We start from the raw sequence: 19,455 nt of genomic DNA on the forward strand, positions 1-19,455 counted from the left end.
TCAGAAACCTGAGTCTTCGATTTCTCAGTTAATTTTAATGTCGTCTCTACCTAGGCACATGACCATTGCTCTTCTTGAGAACTGTTTGTTTCAGATCAGGTGTAATAAGAACAATAATAATAACATAGTAGTTCCAAAGTCCCCCACTAAACCAGATAATTGGCCAAAATATATGTTATGAATGACTATCTTTACTTTAAATATAACTTTTGATTTTCACTAATTCTATGTCTAGATATAAATTTTGGGTTCCACAATTAGATAGAAAATTATTTTCTCTGAAAAAATAAGAGACGAAATCACTGGAGAATGACAGGTAGATCAGCGTGGACAGTACAGTTGGGACAGTTCAAATAATGAGAACCACAGTAAAATCTGATATCCTACCAGTTTTAAAAAATATTTAAGTCAAATAATATATCTTGCTTTTTCTTTGAAGAGAAAGTATTAGAAAAGGTGTCCAGGAAGAAGGAGCTTGAACTTCAGCTTAAAGGCAGATAAGCAGGTTTGCAGGTTTGCAGGTTTTGTTTTTGTTTTTTTAGCAGCTTCTGTTATATTGTGTGGGAGAAAAATGTGAGAGGCAGTTGAGCAGATGGCTGTGGCGAGTACGGCTGTCTGCATTGCCTTACCCTGCGGCCGATGGAACACTGCTTTTGGGATTTTGGGGGGTCCTGCACACTCAGCACCCTATAAGCACTTAGGAGATTTCTTTGCAGTGGTCCTGAGTGATGATGCTGACAGACTTGAGCATTCCCAAGGTCAGGAGATCAGATCCCAAAGTGGCAGGAAGATGAGGAAGGCAGGACTATATTATTCTCAAGGGCTTCATAACTAGGAAAAACTGTTTCGTTGGAAGCCGTAAGGAAGCACCTCCTAGTAGTTAGTGGTGTGGAAAAATACCTAAGTTACACGAATAAGCCAAAAAGACAAACCAAAACAAAAGCAGAATGCATATCATTTGTGTGGTATGTCATCTCTGTAAAGACAGACTGCATAGGGAAAAGGGTGACTGACTACAAGTTAACAGTATTGGGAGGGGAAATTACTAGTGGGTTTTTTCCTTTCTTGCACTTTGTTGTTCTTTTTAGTTTGCTACAGTGGACCTCATCCTTATAGCTACCATATATTGGGTTCTAACTACACTATGCTCAGCAGTTTATACATATGTTCTCATTTAGCCTCCTCATTCAGTAGGTGGTTTTATCCAGTTAACAGAGATTGGGAAACTTGTGGAAATGGTACCAAGGTCTTTCTGATCCAAGAGAACTTCCTGACTGCTTATTTTGGAAGTAGGAAAACAGTCATTTATCTTAGAAGGAATTAATATATTCATGATGTTATACCCAGCCTGGGCCAAATGAGCAATTATTATACCCCTTTGGGCTAGAAGATAGTGATTCTCACTGTCAAAACATTTTGGATGCGTCTGCAGCTACGGATTAACTTGTCTTCGCCTGAACCATCAGAATGCTTCCAGTTACGTACTCATGCTTTATGGACTGGTATAGGAGCCGTGGATGGTCCACGGTTGGTCTCACACAGCATGAACGCTTGAGCTATGCCACATATGTAGTTTTTATTTAGGCTCAAATGAAGAAATACAATATTCTTAATGAAAAAAGACACCCAGACGTCACCTCATTAGAATCTCATCAAAAATATTTCACATCTTCATTCATTATTCAGTTGTGGTTGAGTGGTGATGATTTCTTGATAGTTTTATGAGAATTTTTGCTTTTGCTTTTTGCTGAAACGCAGGATAAGGGGACTTTTCCCATGTCTTTAGCTCTGAGCTGGAAAATCATTGCTCTTCCCTTGTAAAGAAGTGGGTGCTCCTGACTGTCCAAAACACACATGACTCAGAAGCCATGCTGCAGATGTAGAAGTATTATCTCATTTCATGCTCACAGCACCTGCCCTCTGAGTTAGATCCTACTACTGTGTGCATTTTACTAGGAGGAAACCAAGGCTTAGAGAAATAAAGTCACTTGTCCAAGGTTGCATAGTAAGCAGTATAGTCAGGATTGGAATCCAGACAATCTAACTGCACGGCGTTAGCCACTATTATACTATGCTAACTATGAAGCCTGGGTTCTTCATGATCCTGAAAAATTAGCATCTCTAAGCCTTATCTGTAAAAAAAAAAAAAGTGAGATAAAAGGACCTTTGTTAGACAGCTATTTGAACATTAAATAACATTTATAAAATCTGAAGCATATTACTTGGCCCATTCTTGGTATTCAGAAATTAAATTTCTATTCCTTTACATGTGCATTTTTGGTCTTTTTAACCAGAAAAGTAGACAGTTTGATTTCTGCTGAATTGCTTGACTTGGAGAGAGTCAGATTTCTTCTAAGATTCTAAAGATCTTTTGAGAAGGAGAAATTTTTGACAGTTGTTTTGAAGCAGAATACATACCACAAAAATTTTAGCAAGGCTTGAACTGGAGATAAATGACTAGGTTCTAAGGCCCCTTCTAAAATACTGTAAATTTTAGTCCCAAGAAAGGTGACTGGCTGATAAATTTCCAGTTACGTAATTCCATGTGAAATCAGTTTAGAATCAATAACAAGTTGAGATTCCTTGGGTAGATCTGTGGAAATGTGGTCAAAACCAGACATCGGCAGATATGGTAGAATATCTCTTTGAGAAGGGCAGCTACAATTTAGGAGGTTGAAAGTCAGTGGCTAAATGCTTAATAAACTTTGCATTTGAATTAAGAGAAATGGAAAAAATTTGTACTGGGTTTAAAGTAATTAAGGTTCTCAATTGCTTCCTCTGTTACTCTTTAGGGGCTGAATTTTTAAAAGGCAGAGGCTCCTGACTTTTAAAAGTTGTTAGTTTTCCTCCTCTCTCCCCAACAAAATGAAACAAAAATACACACCTTCATCTGCCCACCCCCCTCCCGCCCCAAAATGACCTAAAACAAATCAGGCAGGGGAGAAAATGAGTATGTGATCTTTCCTCTGGTCCCTGGGTCTCAGCATGCTTGGAGGAAGACACCTTCGCTGCACGTCCAAGGTGATGAGAATTGGGCAGCTGAGCCAATAGCAGAGACATACCTCACCAAATCCTAAGCAGATTCTAGATGGAAGGTGACGATGAAGCTGCTGTACCTGGGGAAAAGTCTGCTCCAGGTTTTCTTCCCTTCAGTTGGCCATGGTCTGACACAAGAAGCGATAGCCAGCATTACTGTTAGGAAAGTAAAATAGTGCAGATGCTTAGACAGTTTGGCGGCTCCTCCAAAAGGTAGACATAGAGTTACCACATGACCCAGGAATTCTACTCCTAGGTATATACCCAGGAAAATTTCAAACATGTGTTCACACAAAAATTTATACATAAGTATTCTTAAAATCTTTATTCATAATAGCCAAAAAGTAGAAACAATTCAAGTACCTACTAGCTGATGAATGGAGAAACAAAATGTGATACAATGGAATCCCTATAATGGCATCTCATTCAGCCAACATGAATTGATACATTCTACAGTATGAATAAACCTTGAAAAATTATGCTAGGTGAGAGGAGCTAGGCACATACCATATTATTGCATTTATGTGAAATGTCTGGAAAAGGCAGATCCATACAACAAAGCAGATTGTTGGTTCCTAGAGGCTGGGTAGAGGCAGGGGTTGGGATTGACTGCAGACAGGTGGTGGTGTTTGGTATGATGAAAATGTCCTGGCATTAAATAGTGGTGACAGCCTTGTGAGTCCACCCGTGTGTGCTGAGTCTCCTCAGTAGTGTTCGACTCTTTGAGACCCTGTGAACTGTAGCCCACCAGGCTCCCCTGTCCATGAGGTTCTCCAGGCAATAATACTGGAGTGAGTTGCCATGCCCTCCTCCAGGGAATCTTCCCAACTCAGGGATTAAACCCATATCTCATGTCTCCTGCATTGGCAGGTGGATTCTTTACCCTAGCACCACCTGGGAAGCCCATCTGCATTGTAAATATACTAAAAGCTACTGAGTCATTTACTTTATAATGCTTCAAATGGTGAGTTTTATGTTATATACATTTTATCTTAATTTTTTCTAATTGGAAAAAAACAAACAGAAACACTGGCCCAGTATCTGGACTTTCAGTCCCAGCTTTCACACCCTCACCTGGGGAGCAGGGACTGCCACAGGGACCCGCCCATCTTGGTATATCCTATGTACCCTGATCTCAGTGGATTAAATTGTCTTAGTAGTAGAGATGCATTTTTCTGTGGATACCATCTTCGCTCCCAACTGGTGCTTAGCACTCTTAAGTAGTGTTCCTCATAGGCTTTTTTACATTATATCATTTTGGGCTGTTAACAGTGATGAATATGTTTGCTCTGTCTCCATTAATCAGTGTGATCTGCTGAGTACTAAGAAATGCATACACAAATGGACAATGAACAGACTATATATAAAAATAGAATTTTCACCTGCAGCCTGCCCAAGGTCTATTTACCTACAATAAGTAATCAATTTGTCTGCAATAAACAAGGGCTTCCCAGGTGGCACAGTGGTAAAGAATCTGCCTGCCAATGCAGGGGATGCAGGAGACACCGGTAGGATCCCTGGGTGGGGAAGATCCCCTGGAGGAGGAAATGGCAACCACTCAAGTATTCTTGCCTGGAGAGTTCCATGGACAAAGGAATTGGAGGGCTGCAGTCCACGAAGTCTCAAAGAGGCATACACGACACACACAATAATAACACAACACATACAATAAATAATGAAGAAACCAGCCTGCTATAAACCAAACTTTCAGAAAGCCAGATTGCTATCTCTAGTGACGGTCCAGGGAGCTAAACAGTAACTTCTGTAACAATCAGCCCAAAGCAGCCAGGGCTTGATTACTAGATTAATAACTGACAACTTCCATAATTTTTGTCCCTGTTTCCAATTTAGGACTGCCCAGAGAAAGCCAAATAGGCACCCCTAGCCAATCACGTAGGCTGCCCTGCTGCTGCTTAGCTTGCCTGCAGCCTCCCACCAGCAGCCTTGAATCAGGCACACCTAAAGCCTTTTGGTTTTTTCCTACTCCTATTCAAGACTTTGCTACTCCTCTGCCTGCCTTTGAATTTCTGCCATAACATGCATGATGTGACCTAACTCCCTCACTACATCAAACTCAGAATAAATAACCTTTGATTTTCTTATTTAGTTGATCTTTATTTCCTCAATACAGATAACATCTTATACAAATTTATGCAGTCTGCATTCCATCTTCCTTCTCAAAGGAACTCCACTGCATAATCAGTATTTCTGTAGCACACTTGGTAATTGGCACCCAAGAATTACCAAAGATGTAGGTAAAAGGGAGGTGGAGGAGGCACTCTCTGATCAGTTGAGAATTGTTCCAGAAACTCCTCTTTACTATAAGACTTCCCAAAAAGTACCCTCATACCTCATTCTAGGCAAGCTCTCTTCCCCCAAACCACCATTTCTGATTTGTATCATCGTAGGTTAGTTTTCTTGCATTTTTGCAGGCCCATATGCAAATAAAATCAGATCAAATCAGATCAGTCGCTCAGTCGTGTCTGACTCTTGGCGACCCCATGAATTGCAGCACGCCAGGCCTCCCTGTCCATCACCTACTCCCGGAGTTCACTCAGACTCACGTCCATCGAGTCAGTGATGCCATCCAACCATCTCATCCTCTGTTGTCCCCTTCTCCTCCTGCCCCCAATACCTCCCAGCATCAGGGTCTTTTCCAATGAGTCAACTCTTCGCATGAGGTGGCCAAAGTACTGGAGTTTCAGCTTTAGCATCATTCCTTCCAAAGAACACCCAGGGCTGATCTCCTTTAGAATGGACTGGTTGGATCTCCTTGCAGTCCAGGGGACTCTCAAGAGTCTTCTCCAACACCACAGTTCAAACGCATCAATTCTTCGGCGCTCAGCTTTCTTCACAGTCCAACTCTCACTTCCATACATGACCACAGGAAAAACCATAGCCTTGACTAGACGAACCTTTGTTGGCAAAGTAATGTGTCTGCTTTTGAATATGCTGTCTAGGTTGGTCATAACTTGCCTTCCAAGGAGTAAGCATCTTTTAATTTCATGGCTGCAGTCACCATCTGCAGTGATTTTGGAGCCCAGAAAAATAAAGTCTGACACTGTTTCCACTGTTTCCCCATCTATTTCCCATGAAGTGGTGGGACCGGATGCCATGATCTTCGTTTTCTGAATGTTGAGCTTTAAGCCAACTTTTTCACTCTCCACTTTCACTTTCATCAAGAGGCTTTGAGTTCCTCTTCACTTTCTGCCATAAGGGTGGTGTCATCTGCATATCTGAGGTTATTGATATTTCTCCCGGCAGTCTTGATTCCAACTTGTGTTTCTCCCAGTCCAGCGTTTCTCATGATGTACTCTGCATATAAGTTAAATAAACAGGGTGACAATATACAGCCTTGACGAACTCCTTTTCCTATTTGGAACCAGTCTGTTGTTCCATGTCCAGTTCTAACTGTTGCTTCCTGACCTGCATACAGATTTCTCAAGAGGCAGATCAGGTGGTCTGGTATTCCCATCTCTTTCAGAATTTTCCACAGTTTATTGTGATCCACACAGTCAAAGGCTTTGGCATAGTCAATAAAGCAGAAATAGATGTTTTTCTGGAACTCTCTTGCTTTTTCCATGATCCAGTGGATGTTGGCAATTTGATCTCTGGTTCCTCTGCCTTTTCTAAAACCAGCTTGAACATCAGGAAGTTCACAGTTCACATATTGCTGAAGCCTGGCTTGGAGAATTTTGAGCATTACTTTACTAGCGTGTGAGATGAGTGCAATTGTGCACTAGTTTGAGCATTCTTTGGCATTGCCTTTCTTTGGGATTGGGTGTAGCTTTTATTTGGCTTGTTTCACTCAACAGAATGTTTGGATGTACATGTTGTTTTGTGTATCAGTAGTTCCTTCTTTGTTACTGATGAGTGGTATTTTATTGTATAAATATACCCCAGTTTGTTTATCCGTGTTCCTGTTGTTGGACATTCACATTATTTCCAGCTGTGGTAGTATGGCTTGCTGAGAGCATTTTTGTACAGCTGTCTTTGTAAATAAGTGTCTTTGTCTATATTGAATAAATACCTCAGAATGAAATTCCTGGGTCATATCGTAAATATATGTTTAACTTTATTTATATAAGAAACTACCAAACAAGTGTTCCAAGATAGTTACACCATTTTTGTACTCCCACCAACAATGTGTTAGAGTTCCAGTTGCTCTGTATTCCTAGCCCATAATTAATGTTGATTTTAGAATTTTAGTGGATATAAAATGTTGTTAAGATTTTTAAAATTATTTATTTCTTTTTGGCTGTGCCGGGTCTTTGTTGCTGCACGCAGGCTTTCTCTAGTTGTGACGAGTGGTGGCTTCTCGTTGCAGCGCGTGGGCTCTGGGCGCCCACTCGGTAATTGTGTCACACAGGCTCAGTGGTTGCAGCTCATAGGCTTAGCTGTTCTGCAGCACGTGGGATCTTCCCGGACCAGGGATCGAACCCGTGTTCCCTGCATTAGTAGGCAGATTCTTAATCACTGGACCACCGGGGAAGTCCCTTTTTAAAAATGTGTTTATTTATTTATTATGATTTTAATTTACATTTCTTTGATGAAAATGATGCAGTTATCTCTTCATATGCTTATTGGCTTCACATTACTCTTTTCTTGTTAATTGTTTATTCACATCTTTTGCCCATTTTCAGTTGCACTGTTTATCTTTTGTGGATTTTTTTAGTTTTTTGTATGTTGGGGATGCAAGTCCTTTATTAGGTAGGTCAATTTTTAATTTTAATGAAGTACAATGTATCAGTTAGTTTTCTTCCACGATGTTTTTTTTGCATCCTATCCAAGAAATCTTTGCTGATCCCCAAGAACATGAAGATGTTTTTCTTGTATAAGATTTATCGTTCTGAGTTTTACATTTAGGTCTTTGATTCAACTCAAATTAATTAATTTCAAATTACTATTGTAAAAGGTATAATTAAAATTTTTATTTTCAATTATTTGTTTCCAGAATATAGAAATACAATTGATTTTTGCATATTGACCTTATAGCTCATGACCTTGATAAATTAGTGTATTGATTCTGTTAGCTTTGGAGGGTTTTTTGTTTTAGGGTTTTGATTTTGGGGTTTGTTTGTTTATTAAATTCCATAGTTTTTCCTACATGTACAATATTTTCTGTGAATAGCAGCAACTGCAGTCTTTATGTTTTTAATTTATTTTTCTTGCTTTATTACACTAGCTGAGACTTTAGATACAAAATTGGATAGAATTGATAAAAGCATACATCCTACCTTGTCTCCAGTATTAGAGGAAAAGGATTTTATGTTTCACTGAGAAGTGTAATGTTGGCTATAGATTTCATAAATGTTCTTTGTCAGATTGGAACTGCTACATTGTTATTCATGGCTTGCTAAGAAATTTTATTTTTACGCAGAAGTGTTGAATTTTGTTAAGTGTTCTTTTTTCTGCATCAGTAAGATGATTATATGGTTTTTCTCCTTTATTCTGTTAATATGATGAATAACACTGACTTTTTCCCTAGTATTAAATTAACTTTGCTTTCCTGAATAAGCCCTGATGGTCATTATATAGTATCCTTTGTGTATATTGTTGGATTCTATTTATTCATATTTGTTAAGAATTTCACATTTCTGTTTATGGGAGATTTTGGTCTCTAATTTTCTTGTAATATTCTTGTCAGATTTAGTATCAGGGTTATGTTAGCCATATAAAACAAGGTGACAAGCCTTCTCTTAACCTTTGTTTTCTGAAAGAATTTGTGTAAAATTGGTATTATTTCTTCCATCCGTAATATTTGGTGGAATTCACTTGTGGAGGCCTGTCTGGGTCTAGAGTTCTCTTAGTGGTAAGATTTTTTATTATTATTTTGTAAATTAATACAGGCTATTTAGATTTTTTATTTCTTCTTATGTCAGTTTTTATAAGTTGTGTTTGGATATGTTTGTCCATTTCATTTAAGATGAAACAGCATAAAATTGTTCATAATGTATCCTTTTTATTTTAATAATTACTATAGGATTTATAGTAATATCTGCTTTTTTCATTCCTAAAAATTATAATTTGCATTTTCTCTATTTTTTTCCTTGATCAGTCTTGCCAGGGGAATTATCAGTTTTATTAATCTTTTTTTTTTTTCTTCCCCCACCCCTAATCTTTTTAAAGAACCAATATTTGACCTTTTTTTTTAATTGTATGTTGTTTGGCCATTTACTAATTCATAGATTTCCATTCTTACTGCTATTTCCTTTCATCTACTAACCTAGATGAAAGGTAAATAAGATGAAACCCTACTTACCTAGGGTTTAATTTGATCTTCTTTTACTAGTTTCTTTAGGTGGAAGCTTAGAGCATTGATTTTATATCTTTTTTATTTTTTAATATAAACATTTAAAGCTGAAAACTTTTCTCTTAACAGTTTCATTAGTTTTATCCCATAAATCTTGATGTATTATGTTTTCATTATCATCAGTTAAAATATTTTTTTAGTTTCCCTGTGATCATCTTTTTGATTCATGGATCTTTAGAAGACTATTGTTTAATTTGCAAATATGTTGGAATTTTCTGGATATCTTATTGTTACCAAGATTTTTGGTGGAGCCATTTGTTTGGATCTATGCTAAATACTGACTCAATGGACATGAGTCTGAGTGAACTCCGGGAGTTGGTGATGGACAGGGAGGCCTGGCGTGCTGCGATTCATGGGGTCGCAAAGAGTCGGACACGACTGAGCGACTGATCTGATCTGATCTTGCCTTTGTAAAAAAATAATTAATGAATTTCTCTTTTGACCCTCTAAAGTTCCCTAAATATGGGCTTTGAGATATTCATTTCTTGGCATCTTCTTTCATTTGTTTCTTTTTTGAACTTAAGTGATGTACAGTGTGTATTATAGTTCTACAACACATTATGGATTATGGGACAAATTTTAATATTTCAAAGTTGTCTTCACATAGTCCTGCTGTAGTTTACTTTTGTTTTACATAGAAAGATATAAATAATACCTGTCCCATCTTAATATTAAGTTTGGAGGTTAATTTTTCTTTAATTTTTGTGGATATTTTTAACCCAAGCTAAAAATTGTTTTCTTTTGAATAGGTATCAACAAATGATAACCTGATAATTTGACCAGGTCTTTTTAGATAGCATTTTCACTAAGTTTGTTTTTTAGAGTTGATGTTATTAAAGTCTGAAGAATTTATGTATTCTTATATCCAGCGTGCCCAGAAAACAGTAAGCTGCATTAGTACCAAAGCCATATTAAATGCAGTTTCATCATCTTTGATGAATCAGCCAGTCCACTAGGTTTTACAGTGCCTTGGAGGTCAGCATTATGAAATCTGGCTACTGTAGATTTGCACAAGGACAGTTCAGTAAAAATATAGAGTCAATAGGTGTTAGAAATAAGAATGTCCACTGTATTGGGACTTTCTGTGTTCATTTTTAGATGATTATCACTCTTAAACTGTAGTAGTTTAATCTCATTTAAAGTGTCATGAATATCAGGCTGGGAATTGTAGCAAAAAGTGATTTCTCAAAGAAATATACATTATCATGAACTGAGGTAATACTTAACAAGTCATTCTTAAAAATGCAGATGTTTGTATAGTATTGCATATAGGAATTCCCAAGGAAACCGGTTCTTTTTCTTTTCCATTTCTTCTGTGGCTCAGCCAAACAAACAAAATAGAACAAATAAAACCCTAAGGTGAACCAAATCTCTGAATCTGAAACTGTCTGATAAAATACTACAATGGGATAAAGATACAGTCTGCCAGGAGCTTTCTTCAGTATGGTTCTTAAAATCTAAATATATATAAGAATAAAAAGACTTTCTGATGTAGCTCTCCAAAGACACTTGTTTTCTTTTCAGAACACTCTGGCACTAATTAGACAAATAATTCTCTAGCTTCGTACAAACATATGTCTTCCCTATGAGGGACGGTGACTGTCTCTGCCCTCTTCCCTTCACATGGAAGGAGCCCCCAAGTTTATTATGGATGACGTGTTACAGTGGACAACATGGTTACTAGAAAGCTGGGTTTTAAGCCACCCTATTGGAGAAGGAAATGGCAACCCACTCCAGTGTTCTTGCCTGGAGAATCCCAGGGACGGGGGAGTCTGGTGGCTGCCGTCTATGGGGTCACACAGAGTCGGACACGACTAAAGTGACTTAGCAGTAGCAGTAAGCCACCCTATTAAGTCTAATATGGTGTAGAATATTCAGATTGGCACAAAGAACACAATCGAGAGACGTTAAGAAACCCTTTCCTGTAATCTGCCGTACCAGCATTGCCGAGGGTGGAGTGTGTGGAAAATACTTTAACAATCTGATGGTATTTTCTGCCCTTTTTATTGGTTGGGAATTTGAACATTGCAGATTAGCTCATAAAATAAAAATGTAAAAAGGCAAGGTACACCTATATGAGGCAATGTCTTTCATTAAGATAGCAAAACCTACCATACTTGTTTCTAGTGGCTTGGAGGATATCTGGGGTAGACCTTCCACTTGCTAATGTTCAATGAGGCCCAGGTTTGACATTTGAAAGTGACAGTCTGGTAGAGTGACGGTGTTCCTATACACGGAGGAGACAGTATCTGTAATATTCAGTGTGCTCAGGGACTTGGCCCTTCATGAAATTTCAAGTACAGGTGAATTTGACTTTTTTCATCATATGGTCCAATTCTATCCAAATGCTGTAGAGAAGAGACGAGGACAGGAAAACCTCAGGGTCTACTTCTGATGGCATTGCCCCAGGGAATCTGGTCTTTCTACTCCGTGCTTAGATTGAGCAGGTGAAGTATGTGGGTCCCAGCCAGGCTCTTGCGTTCATCGTAGATTTTATACACACCTAAACAACTTGGTCTTGTCCTCTCTGGAACGAAGGATGACCCCTGGCCAATTTGTGTCATTCTACCTCTTGAAGTAAATAGGACTGTAGGATTAGAATAAAAAGCTCTAATGAAGAGCGTATGTTCTTGTTCCTCTGGACTATGTCCAGTAAGGTATATCCTTAACATTTACAAGTCTTCACTCACCCAACTTCCTGTTTGTTTTCTTTTTTTTTAAGGCTACAACTGAGGTGGAAATTAAGAAGAAAGGCCCTGGATCTCTCTTAGTTTCTATGGACCAACTGGCTTCCTATGGACGAAAGGACAGGATCAACAGTATATTGAGTGTTGTTACAAATACACTGGTGGAAGGTATGTGCCCTGTGATGTTGGTCCAAGCTGCTGGGATATAAATATGTAGTGTGTATAATATGAATATAGTCCCTTGGTCTGAGTTTTGGTTGGAAAAACTGTCTCTGAGCTTTAGGAATAGAGTCTGTTGGTTATAGAAACTAGCATCCCAAATCTGCATGCAGAGAATCCAGTAAGGACTTCAAAGCTGCTGCCAGCACTGTGCACAGATAGGTAAGAAGTACAAAGGAACAACGTAAGAGTGAGCCAGAGGATGTTGGGAAGGCTCTGTAATTGTCACAGGTGAGGAACAGATGAACTGATGTGAAACAGAGAGGAGCGTACACTGAAGAACTGTCATGACATGAAATGACGGAAGCCCCTCGTGCCCCCGACCACCAGACGTGCCTTCCCTGTTTCCTTTGTAGCTACTTACAAAGCTTTTTTCCTTAAGGACAAATGCACTGTGCATTTTGATTATACCTAATTCTGCCTCTCTTTAAACACCCCCACATATCCATAAATACACTGGGCATGTGAACAAGTAAGCCAAAACCCCCCTTACGTTGGCACTTGGTGCCCCAGGGAAGAGCGGCCACTGTTGAACCATAGCGTGTCTGCAGCAGCGTGGCTGTCAGAGCCTGGACTTCATGTCAGGGGCTCCTCCACACCGAAGCCTGACTTGCTGAGAGGCAACTAAGCATTTCCTATTACCCCGAAGTCCCCCAGCACAGGTCCACTTTCGGTCCAGTCATGGTCTGTATGCCAGGCTCTTCTGGATTTCTTTGATGGTAGATTCAGTGACTAGATTTTTTTTCTCACAGGATTCTGGTTGACTCCAAATGCTGCTTCTTCGTTTGATTCATGTTATTTTAGCTGATTTGTCACTTGATAGACCCACACTGTTCCTGACTGCAGTTCTTTAGAGTCCACACTCCCAGGCTACCCCATAATATTTAGAGTCCCTGAGATAAGGAGACTCATATTATTCTGGTGTTCCTGGAACAATTTTTTTATTTTTTTTGAGTCATTTAAGCGAAATACCACTTCTGGTCTGTGCGTGTTTGGGGGAGGGTATGTGTGTGGGTGTGGGTGTGTTGGGCAGGCATCTGTGGTGCAAGGAGAATCCCTAGAAACGAACCTCAAGCTCCCCTGGACTGGTCACATCTGCACACATAGGCAAGGAGTTAGACTAAACCTAGGCTGGTCTTGAGAGTGTATCAAGTAAAAGGAACACTGAACTAACTGCTTTCAGCTCCTGATTTCTTTAATTCTCATTGAGGTCATCGTCTGATAGAACATCTTTAAACTTTATACTTTGAGATAACAGGTAAATAATTGCAAATCATAAGAATTCCAAGATAAGATATATTATTAAATAGCTTAAGAACCTTGGCTAATTTTGTTCTTCATTTGGAGAGCAAGACAAGGTTTCTCTGACTATCTATGGCAGTTGAGAAAGAAAAGCTAACAACCTCCACCAGGCGTATTTTATTCCTGGTGAAAACATCAGAGCAGGAGAACTATCCATGCAGTACAACAGTGATTTATTGATTACCTCAGGGGCCTGGCACAGGGCGTGGCAAAAGCGGATGCTCAAAAGATGTGTACTGAGCTGAATTTTGTTGTGCTTGAAGCTGGGGAGGAGCACTGGGGCTGCAGGAGTCCTTTTGGGGGCCTTAGCGCCTGTGCCGCCTTTCCCTCCGATTCCCTCTCCTAATATTTGATTTTCTTTGCTAAAGCTGATGAGACAGAGCTGCTGTAAGCAAAGAACAGTGGTTGGCTGGAGCTGAATGATATGAGAAAGAATTAATGGACGTTAAGAAAGATCTATTCCTATTTAACCACTGCTCCCTCTGTATTTAATGATTGCTGCAACAAGGAAAGCCAGCATTGAATGAATAATCATTTCTTCTTTTCAGACCTTCAGTTAGGAAACTGACATCATTTTAGTCCAAAAAAGCAGACTTCTTAAATAATGGTTTAGAAACCACAGTGGAGAATTCCAGAATACTGTAAATAATGGGGTAATCCTGCCTGCTCTGACCACCCCCCCCCCATCCTATTGCAAACATGCTCACCAGGATCCAGTAAACTCAGTGGAATTCACTGTCAGCAGAGCCATAACTTTGGGGGATATTTCAGACAAGGCATGGGATATTGGCAGAGAGTGATGCAGTCTTACTTCTCAAACAGTAGCTGCGGGAGGGAGTTGAAGTAAAAATGAGGAAGTGATGGTGCTTAGCATTATTGATTCTCAGGTTAAGCAGCTTCAAAAGTGTCAGTGCAATTGCTTACCAGGTATCTTCCTTTCCAACCGTGGCTGTCAGCTCTGTGAGGGTGGCGACTCTTGTTCACCAGATGTATTCCCAGTGTCTGGCCCATTGTTGAAGTGAGCTGGGAAAGGCCCTTGCCTCCAGAAACCTCCTGGTCTGCTGAGGCTGCCATCTTGGAGGAATCCTGAGGCCTCTCTCTGCAAACAGTCCCCAGTGCCCTCAAGGTTGGGAAGATTACAGTCACCTCTCTGAAAATGTTCAGGAACAAACTAAAAGAAGCTCCACAAACTTTTGGACATCTCTCTCCATAGGTTAACACATTTCTCCAGACCACAGTCTTCCACTGTTCCAGGCATGTGGGGCCAATAACAGTTTGCAGAGTTGCAAGGCACTTCCTAAACCTCCTTATTCCCCTAGTCGATCTTTTCTAGCTCCTAGAGCTCCACAGCTTTACTTAGTCTCTGTGAAACAGAAAAGATTATCCCAGCGATCTTCTGGTCTCTGTAAATGGGAGGAGGAGATGCCTAGTATCCCTTTCTGGTGCCCTATAGGGTAGGGAAACCCACCCCGCCCTTTGCTGTCTGGGGAGGACTTGGAGCCTAGTTCATTGTAAAACATTACAACTGTATCAACTGTTAGAAACGTGAACAGTCACCGCTTCAACCTCCACCTGCGGTAAACAGCAGACACTTGGAGAAAGGAGGAGATTAAAAAAGGAACGGAACCAAATTTCCAAATATGTACTATAAGAATTTATGGAAATAAGAGAACCTTTTCAATTTTCTTTTTTGGGATAAAACTAAATTTACCTTGGGAAGGGAGGGAGTTCTGTGAGGAAGAAGCCAAAGCAAATTTTCTTCACAGACTTCCTTTCCCACGCAGACTCCCACGTGGCGCTTACTGTGGCCCTTAAATCTGAAAAACCAAGGCAACCTATTTTCTTAGCAACCAGGGAGCCAATCAGAAGCCCAACCAAAGCACCCCATCTAAAATAAAGCCATCACCATGGGCACCTTCCAGCTGGTTGGAAATGGGGGAAGTAGACTGATACAAAGCAGCCATCTTGTTCTTGGTGAAATGTTGGGAAATTTTTTTCTGTTCCCCAAATGATTTGATTTCATTAGTGGATTTGAGTAGGTCTAGGGCAGTAGGAGACACAGTTGTATCCAACCCCACAAAACCAAGACCTGGCCTCTAAGGACTATCATGCTGCCGAGTTTTCAGAGTTATACCTCTTAAAGAACATCCTTCCAGATCAAGGTTCTTGAACTTTAGTAATGCTATCTATTATATTTTGTGTTTAATTTGAAAGGATCTCACACCTAGATTTGGAGAAGGCAATGGCACCCCACTCCAGTACTCTTGCCTGGAAAATCCCATGGATGGAGGAGCCTGGTAGGCTGTAGTCCATGGGGTCGCTAGGAGTCAGACACGACTGACTGACTTCACTTTCACTTTTCACTTTCATGCATTGGAGAAGGAAATGGCAACCCACTCCAGTGTTCTTGCCTGGAGAATCCCAGGGACAGGGGAGCCTGGTGGGCTGCCGTCTATGGGGTCGCACAGAGTCGGACACGACTGAAGTGACTTAGCAGCAGCAGCAGCAGCAGCAAACCTAGATTGTTGTAGCAGAATGGCTCTCTGTGTTTGATCATCCTTTCCCATCTTCGCATTGTAAAACTGCCTTCAAGCTCATTGCATCCAGTGATTCTCAGTCTGGTTTTATCAGAGTCGTAGGAACCTGAGGCAGCACCTCAGGGGGGAAGATTTGGATTACACTGGACTCCAAGCTCCTCTTCCTGCCTCAGCTAGAGCAGCTCCTGGTTTGTCTGTTTTATGTATTGGAGGTCAAATAAGAACTTGTTTGGAAACAACGGGTTCTGCTTTTAAAAGAGTAACAGACTAAAGAGACAGAGAAGAGAAGACCAGAGAATAAGAAAAAGGAAAAAAGAAAGAGGTCAAGGGAAGGGAAGAGGAAGAAGATAGAGAAGGGAAGGGCGAGAGTGGAAATGGGTAAAAGAGCAAGAGAAGGAGAGAGGGAGGAGAGATGACAAAGAGGAGGGAAGGAGCAGAGAGGAACGGACACGGTTTCTGCTCCTGACAGCACTGCGAACTCCCGCAGCCTCAAGAGCAGAAGAGAGCCCACATGGTGGCTTGATTAATGCAGGTTCTGCTGTAAAGAAAGTGTGTAACAGTAGCAAATACTTCCATAGCACCACTTGCTACACACTAGGGTGTTCTGAGGCACTTTATATGTATTTTAGCTCATTTAATTCCCACAGAAAATTGAAGTAATTTACTCAAGGCCCACAGTTAGCAATTGTCTGAGCTGATTGCACCCACATATGTCTGGCTTCAGAGTATTCTGCTTCTCTGATAATAGTTTAATGATACAATGTGTATCCACCGTTTATTGAGGAGTTACCTTATGCCAGGCCGTGTGCTGTCTGTTGTCAACCGCTTAGTGCGTAAGTGATGGAGGAGAATTAAGGACTCCTTTAGTCCTGTAGCTTAGAAGTCAGTGCCCTTTCAGATGACGCAACAGGGGCTTAGAGAAGTCAGCACTACCTTGCCTGAGATCGTACAGTTGTGCATGTTAAAGCCAGCTGAACCAGGGCTGCCACGCTCCCGAAACGGGTGTGTTGAGTTTTGTTTATAACTAGATCATTGTACAGGGACGTGACCTGGGGCTGATCAGCCTTCTTTTTGCCTTCAAGAGAAAGAAAACTGAGGGAAGCTCTCAGGAGAGTTAGCACTCCCCAGCCACCTTCCTTCTCGTGAGACCAGTGAGACCAGCCAAGCCTAACCCTTTCGTTTCCTTCCCAAGACTGAGGGGCTCCCTTTGTTCTTGACTCACTACAGAGCTGGAAGAGTCTCAGAGGAAGTGCCCACCATGCTGGTATAAATTTGCCAACACTTTCCTCATCTGGGAGTGTCACCCCTACTGGATAAAGCTGAAGGAGATTGTGAACTTGATTGTTATGGACCCTTTCGTGGACCTGGCCATCACCATCTGCATCGTCCTGAACACCCTGTTTATGGCAATGGAGCACCATCCTATGACGCCACAGTTTGAACACGTCTTGGCTGTAGGAAATCTGGTAAGATGGAGCACAGCCTCCGGATTTCACCATCTGAACAGGTTTTGCCTGTGGGTAATATTTTTTTTCTGATACTGAGAACTGGAGTTTAGTCAAAAAGAAAGTAATAGTTAATTGGAAGACAAATGCTCCCACATATGCCGCAGCCCCAGCCGCTTCTGCTAGCTGTTGTGATCCCTTGGCTGTTTTCTCTTTCTGCAGAACTTTGAAGACGTCATTTAGGAGCTCTTGGCAGGCATCCAACCCCGGTGACAGAATGGGAGGCATGGTGCAGTGGGTTGGTTTCAGCAACCTCAGCCAAGGACTTGCGGATGTCTTTCTCTCTCTGCTTCTCACTTTAATTCTGTATGACTCCAGCAAATCACTACCCCTTTCACCTTCAGTAACAACCACCAAATAGGGGAGGTCTTTTAGTATGTTACATGTAATGATAAATTTTCCCACACTGTCATATCTTCATTATTCATATGGGGACTATCTACAGGAAATTTTAAATTCTACGCTGGTCTTCCCACCCAGTCCAACTTCTGAGCTATCAGTCAGTTTCTAACCATTAGTTGATCTGTGCCAAATTTATTTTAATGTTGGCTCAAGTAATAAATTTAATTTATATTATTTAGATGATAAGTATGCAGTTTTTAAAAAAATAGATTATACAGTGTATTCAGAAGTCAAGTAGTTGTGATTTGGGGATTATCTTCTTTAGTATAAAAATCAGGAGTTGATTAAATTTTGATAGTAAAAAATTAATTGGAAAGAATCCTCTAGGTCATCTGGCCTCACTATTCCTTAGAAATTGCACCATAGGCATACCATTCTAGTTGTTACCATGTAATTTGTGCATGATCACTGCATGGTAATTGTTTCTCTCTCTCCCTCTCTCTTTTTCTCTCATACACACACACAGTTTCTACCTTAAGTCTTAATACTCTATCAGTGCATTATAATAGTGATATCATTTTGACTTCTAATTCTAGAATACATACATGGCAAAAGGGATCCCTTATCTGGTTAGTTGTCACAGCTGATTGTATTCCCTAGTACATATCCAGGATGCTGCTGTAATCTTTCTGATGTCCGTGACTGAGTCAGTGATGCACTTCCAGCCCACCACTGTGATGGGCAGTTCAGTGAAATACCTGTAGTCTTGAAGCAGGACACCCCCATAGACTACCCAGGACATCTGTTAACCTGCTCTGAAAGGTGCCCGAGGGTCAGCTCATTGTGTGATTGACTGACTTCTGGGGCTTGGCCATCAAGCAACATTTTGGAGCCAATCAACAGCATCATATAGATACACTCTTTATGTTATTGCCCAATGGTTATGTAATGAGAGATATTACTTGATCAACTTTGTTATTGATAGTGGTGGGATATTTTCTATAGTTTTTTCTTTTTTTTTTTCCTAAAGTCTTTGCTTTTACTTGCTTTTGGCAGAATCGGTCCTTGATTTTCAAGGGATTTTGAGAGGCCTTTTCACTTACTACCAACAGAATTGCCTCAGACTGGGCCAGGAAATAACATCATTTTTTCCTTCTTGAAAACCTAGAGATTTACAGTCACACTGAAATTAGAGTTGTGAGCATTCAGACAACTTTGCTCAGAATCATCAATGAAGGAAAGGGAGAAAGGAGAAGGTCAACAGCTGATGTTCAGGGAGCCAAGCCAACCAGTCCAAGCTCTAAAATGGGAGAGCACTCCAGGGGCAGTCTTCAAAGGAGAAGTGATGTATGAGGAGCAGTGGAGGCAGAGAGCAATGAATGGTCCAGGATACTTTGGACTCAGGGGGAGGGAGAGATATCAGGAAGGGTATCTAGACTGAGGGCATTGGGTAACCAAGGGGGAAATGGGGATGACTGAACAAGGAACAGGGTGGAGTTTAAAATCAGGAGCTC

General features: G+C 40.6%; 1 protein-coding gene across 7 annotated transcripts in view; it reads left to right on the plus strand.

The window, feature by feature from the left end:
* Nucleotides 1-19,455, plus strand: part of SCN8A (sodium voltage-gated channel alpha subunit 8) — a 197,048-nt gene that overhangs the window by 135,051 nt on the left and 42,542 nt on the right. For all 7 annotated transcript variants that reach the window (XM_027542915.1, XM_027542916.1, XM_027542918.1 and 4 more), the window contains exons 13-14: nucleotides 12,072-12,204; nucleotides 17,322-17,560. In XM_027542915.1, the coding sequence (XP_027398716.1) occupies nucleotides 12,072-12,204; nucleotides 17,322-17,560 (372 nt within the window). The remainder of the gene's footprint in view (nucleotides 1-12,071; nucleotides 12,205-17,321; nucleotides 17,561-19,455) is intronic.

The sequence above is a fragment of the Bos indicus x Bos taurus genome, chromosome 5 (assembly GCF_003369695.1).
Source record: "Bos indicus x Bos taurus breed Angus x Brahman F1 hybrid chromosome 5, Bos_hybrid_MaternalHap_v2.0, whole genome shotgun sequence".
In the NCBI taxonomy this organism is placed as follows: domain Eukaryota; kingdom Metazoa; phylum Chordata; class Mammalia; order Artiodactyla; family Bovidae; genus Bos; species Bos indicus x Bos taurus.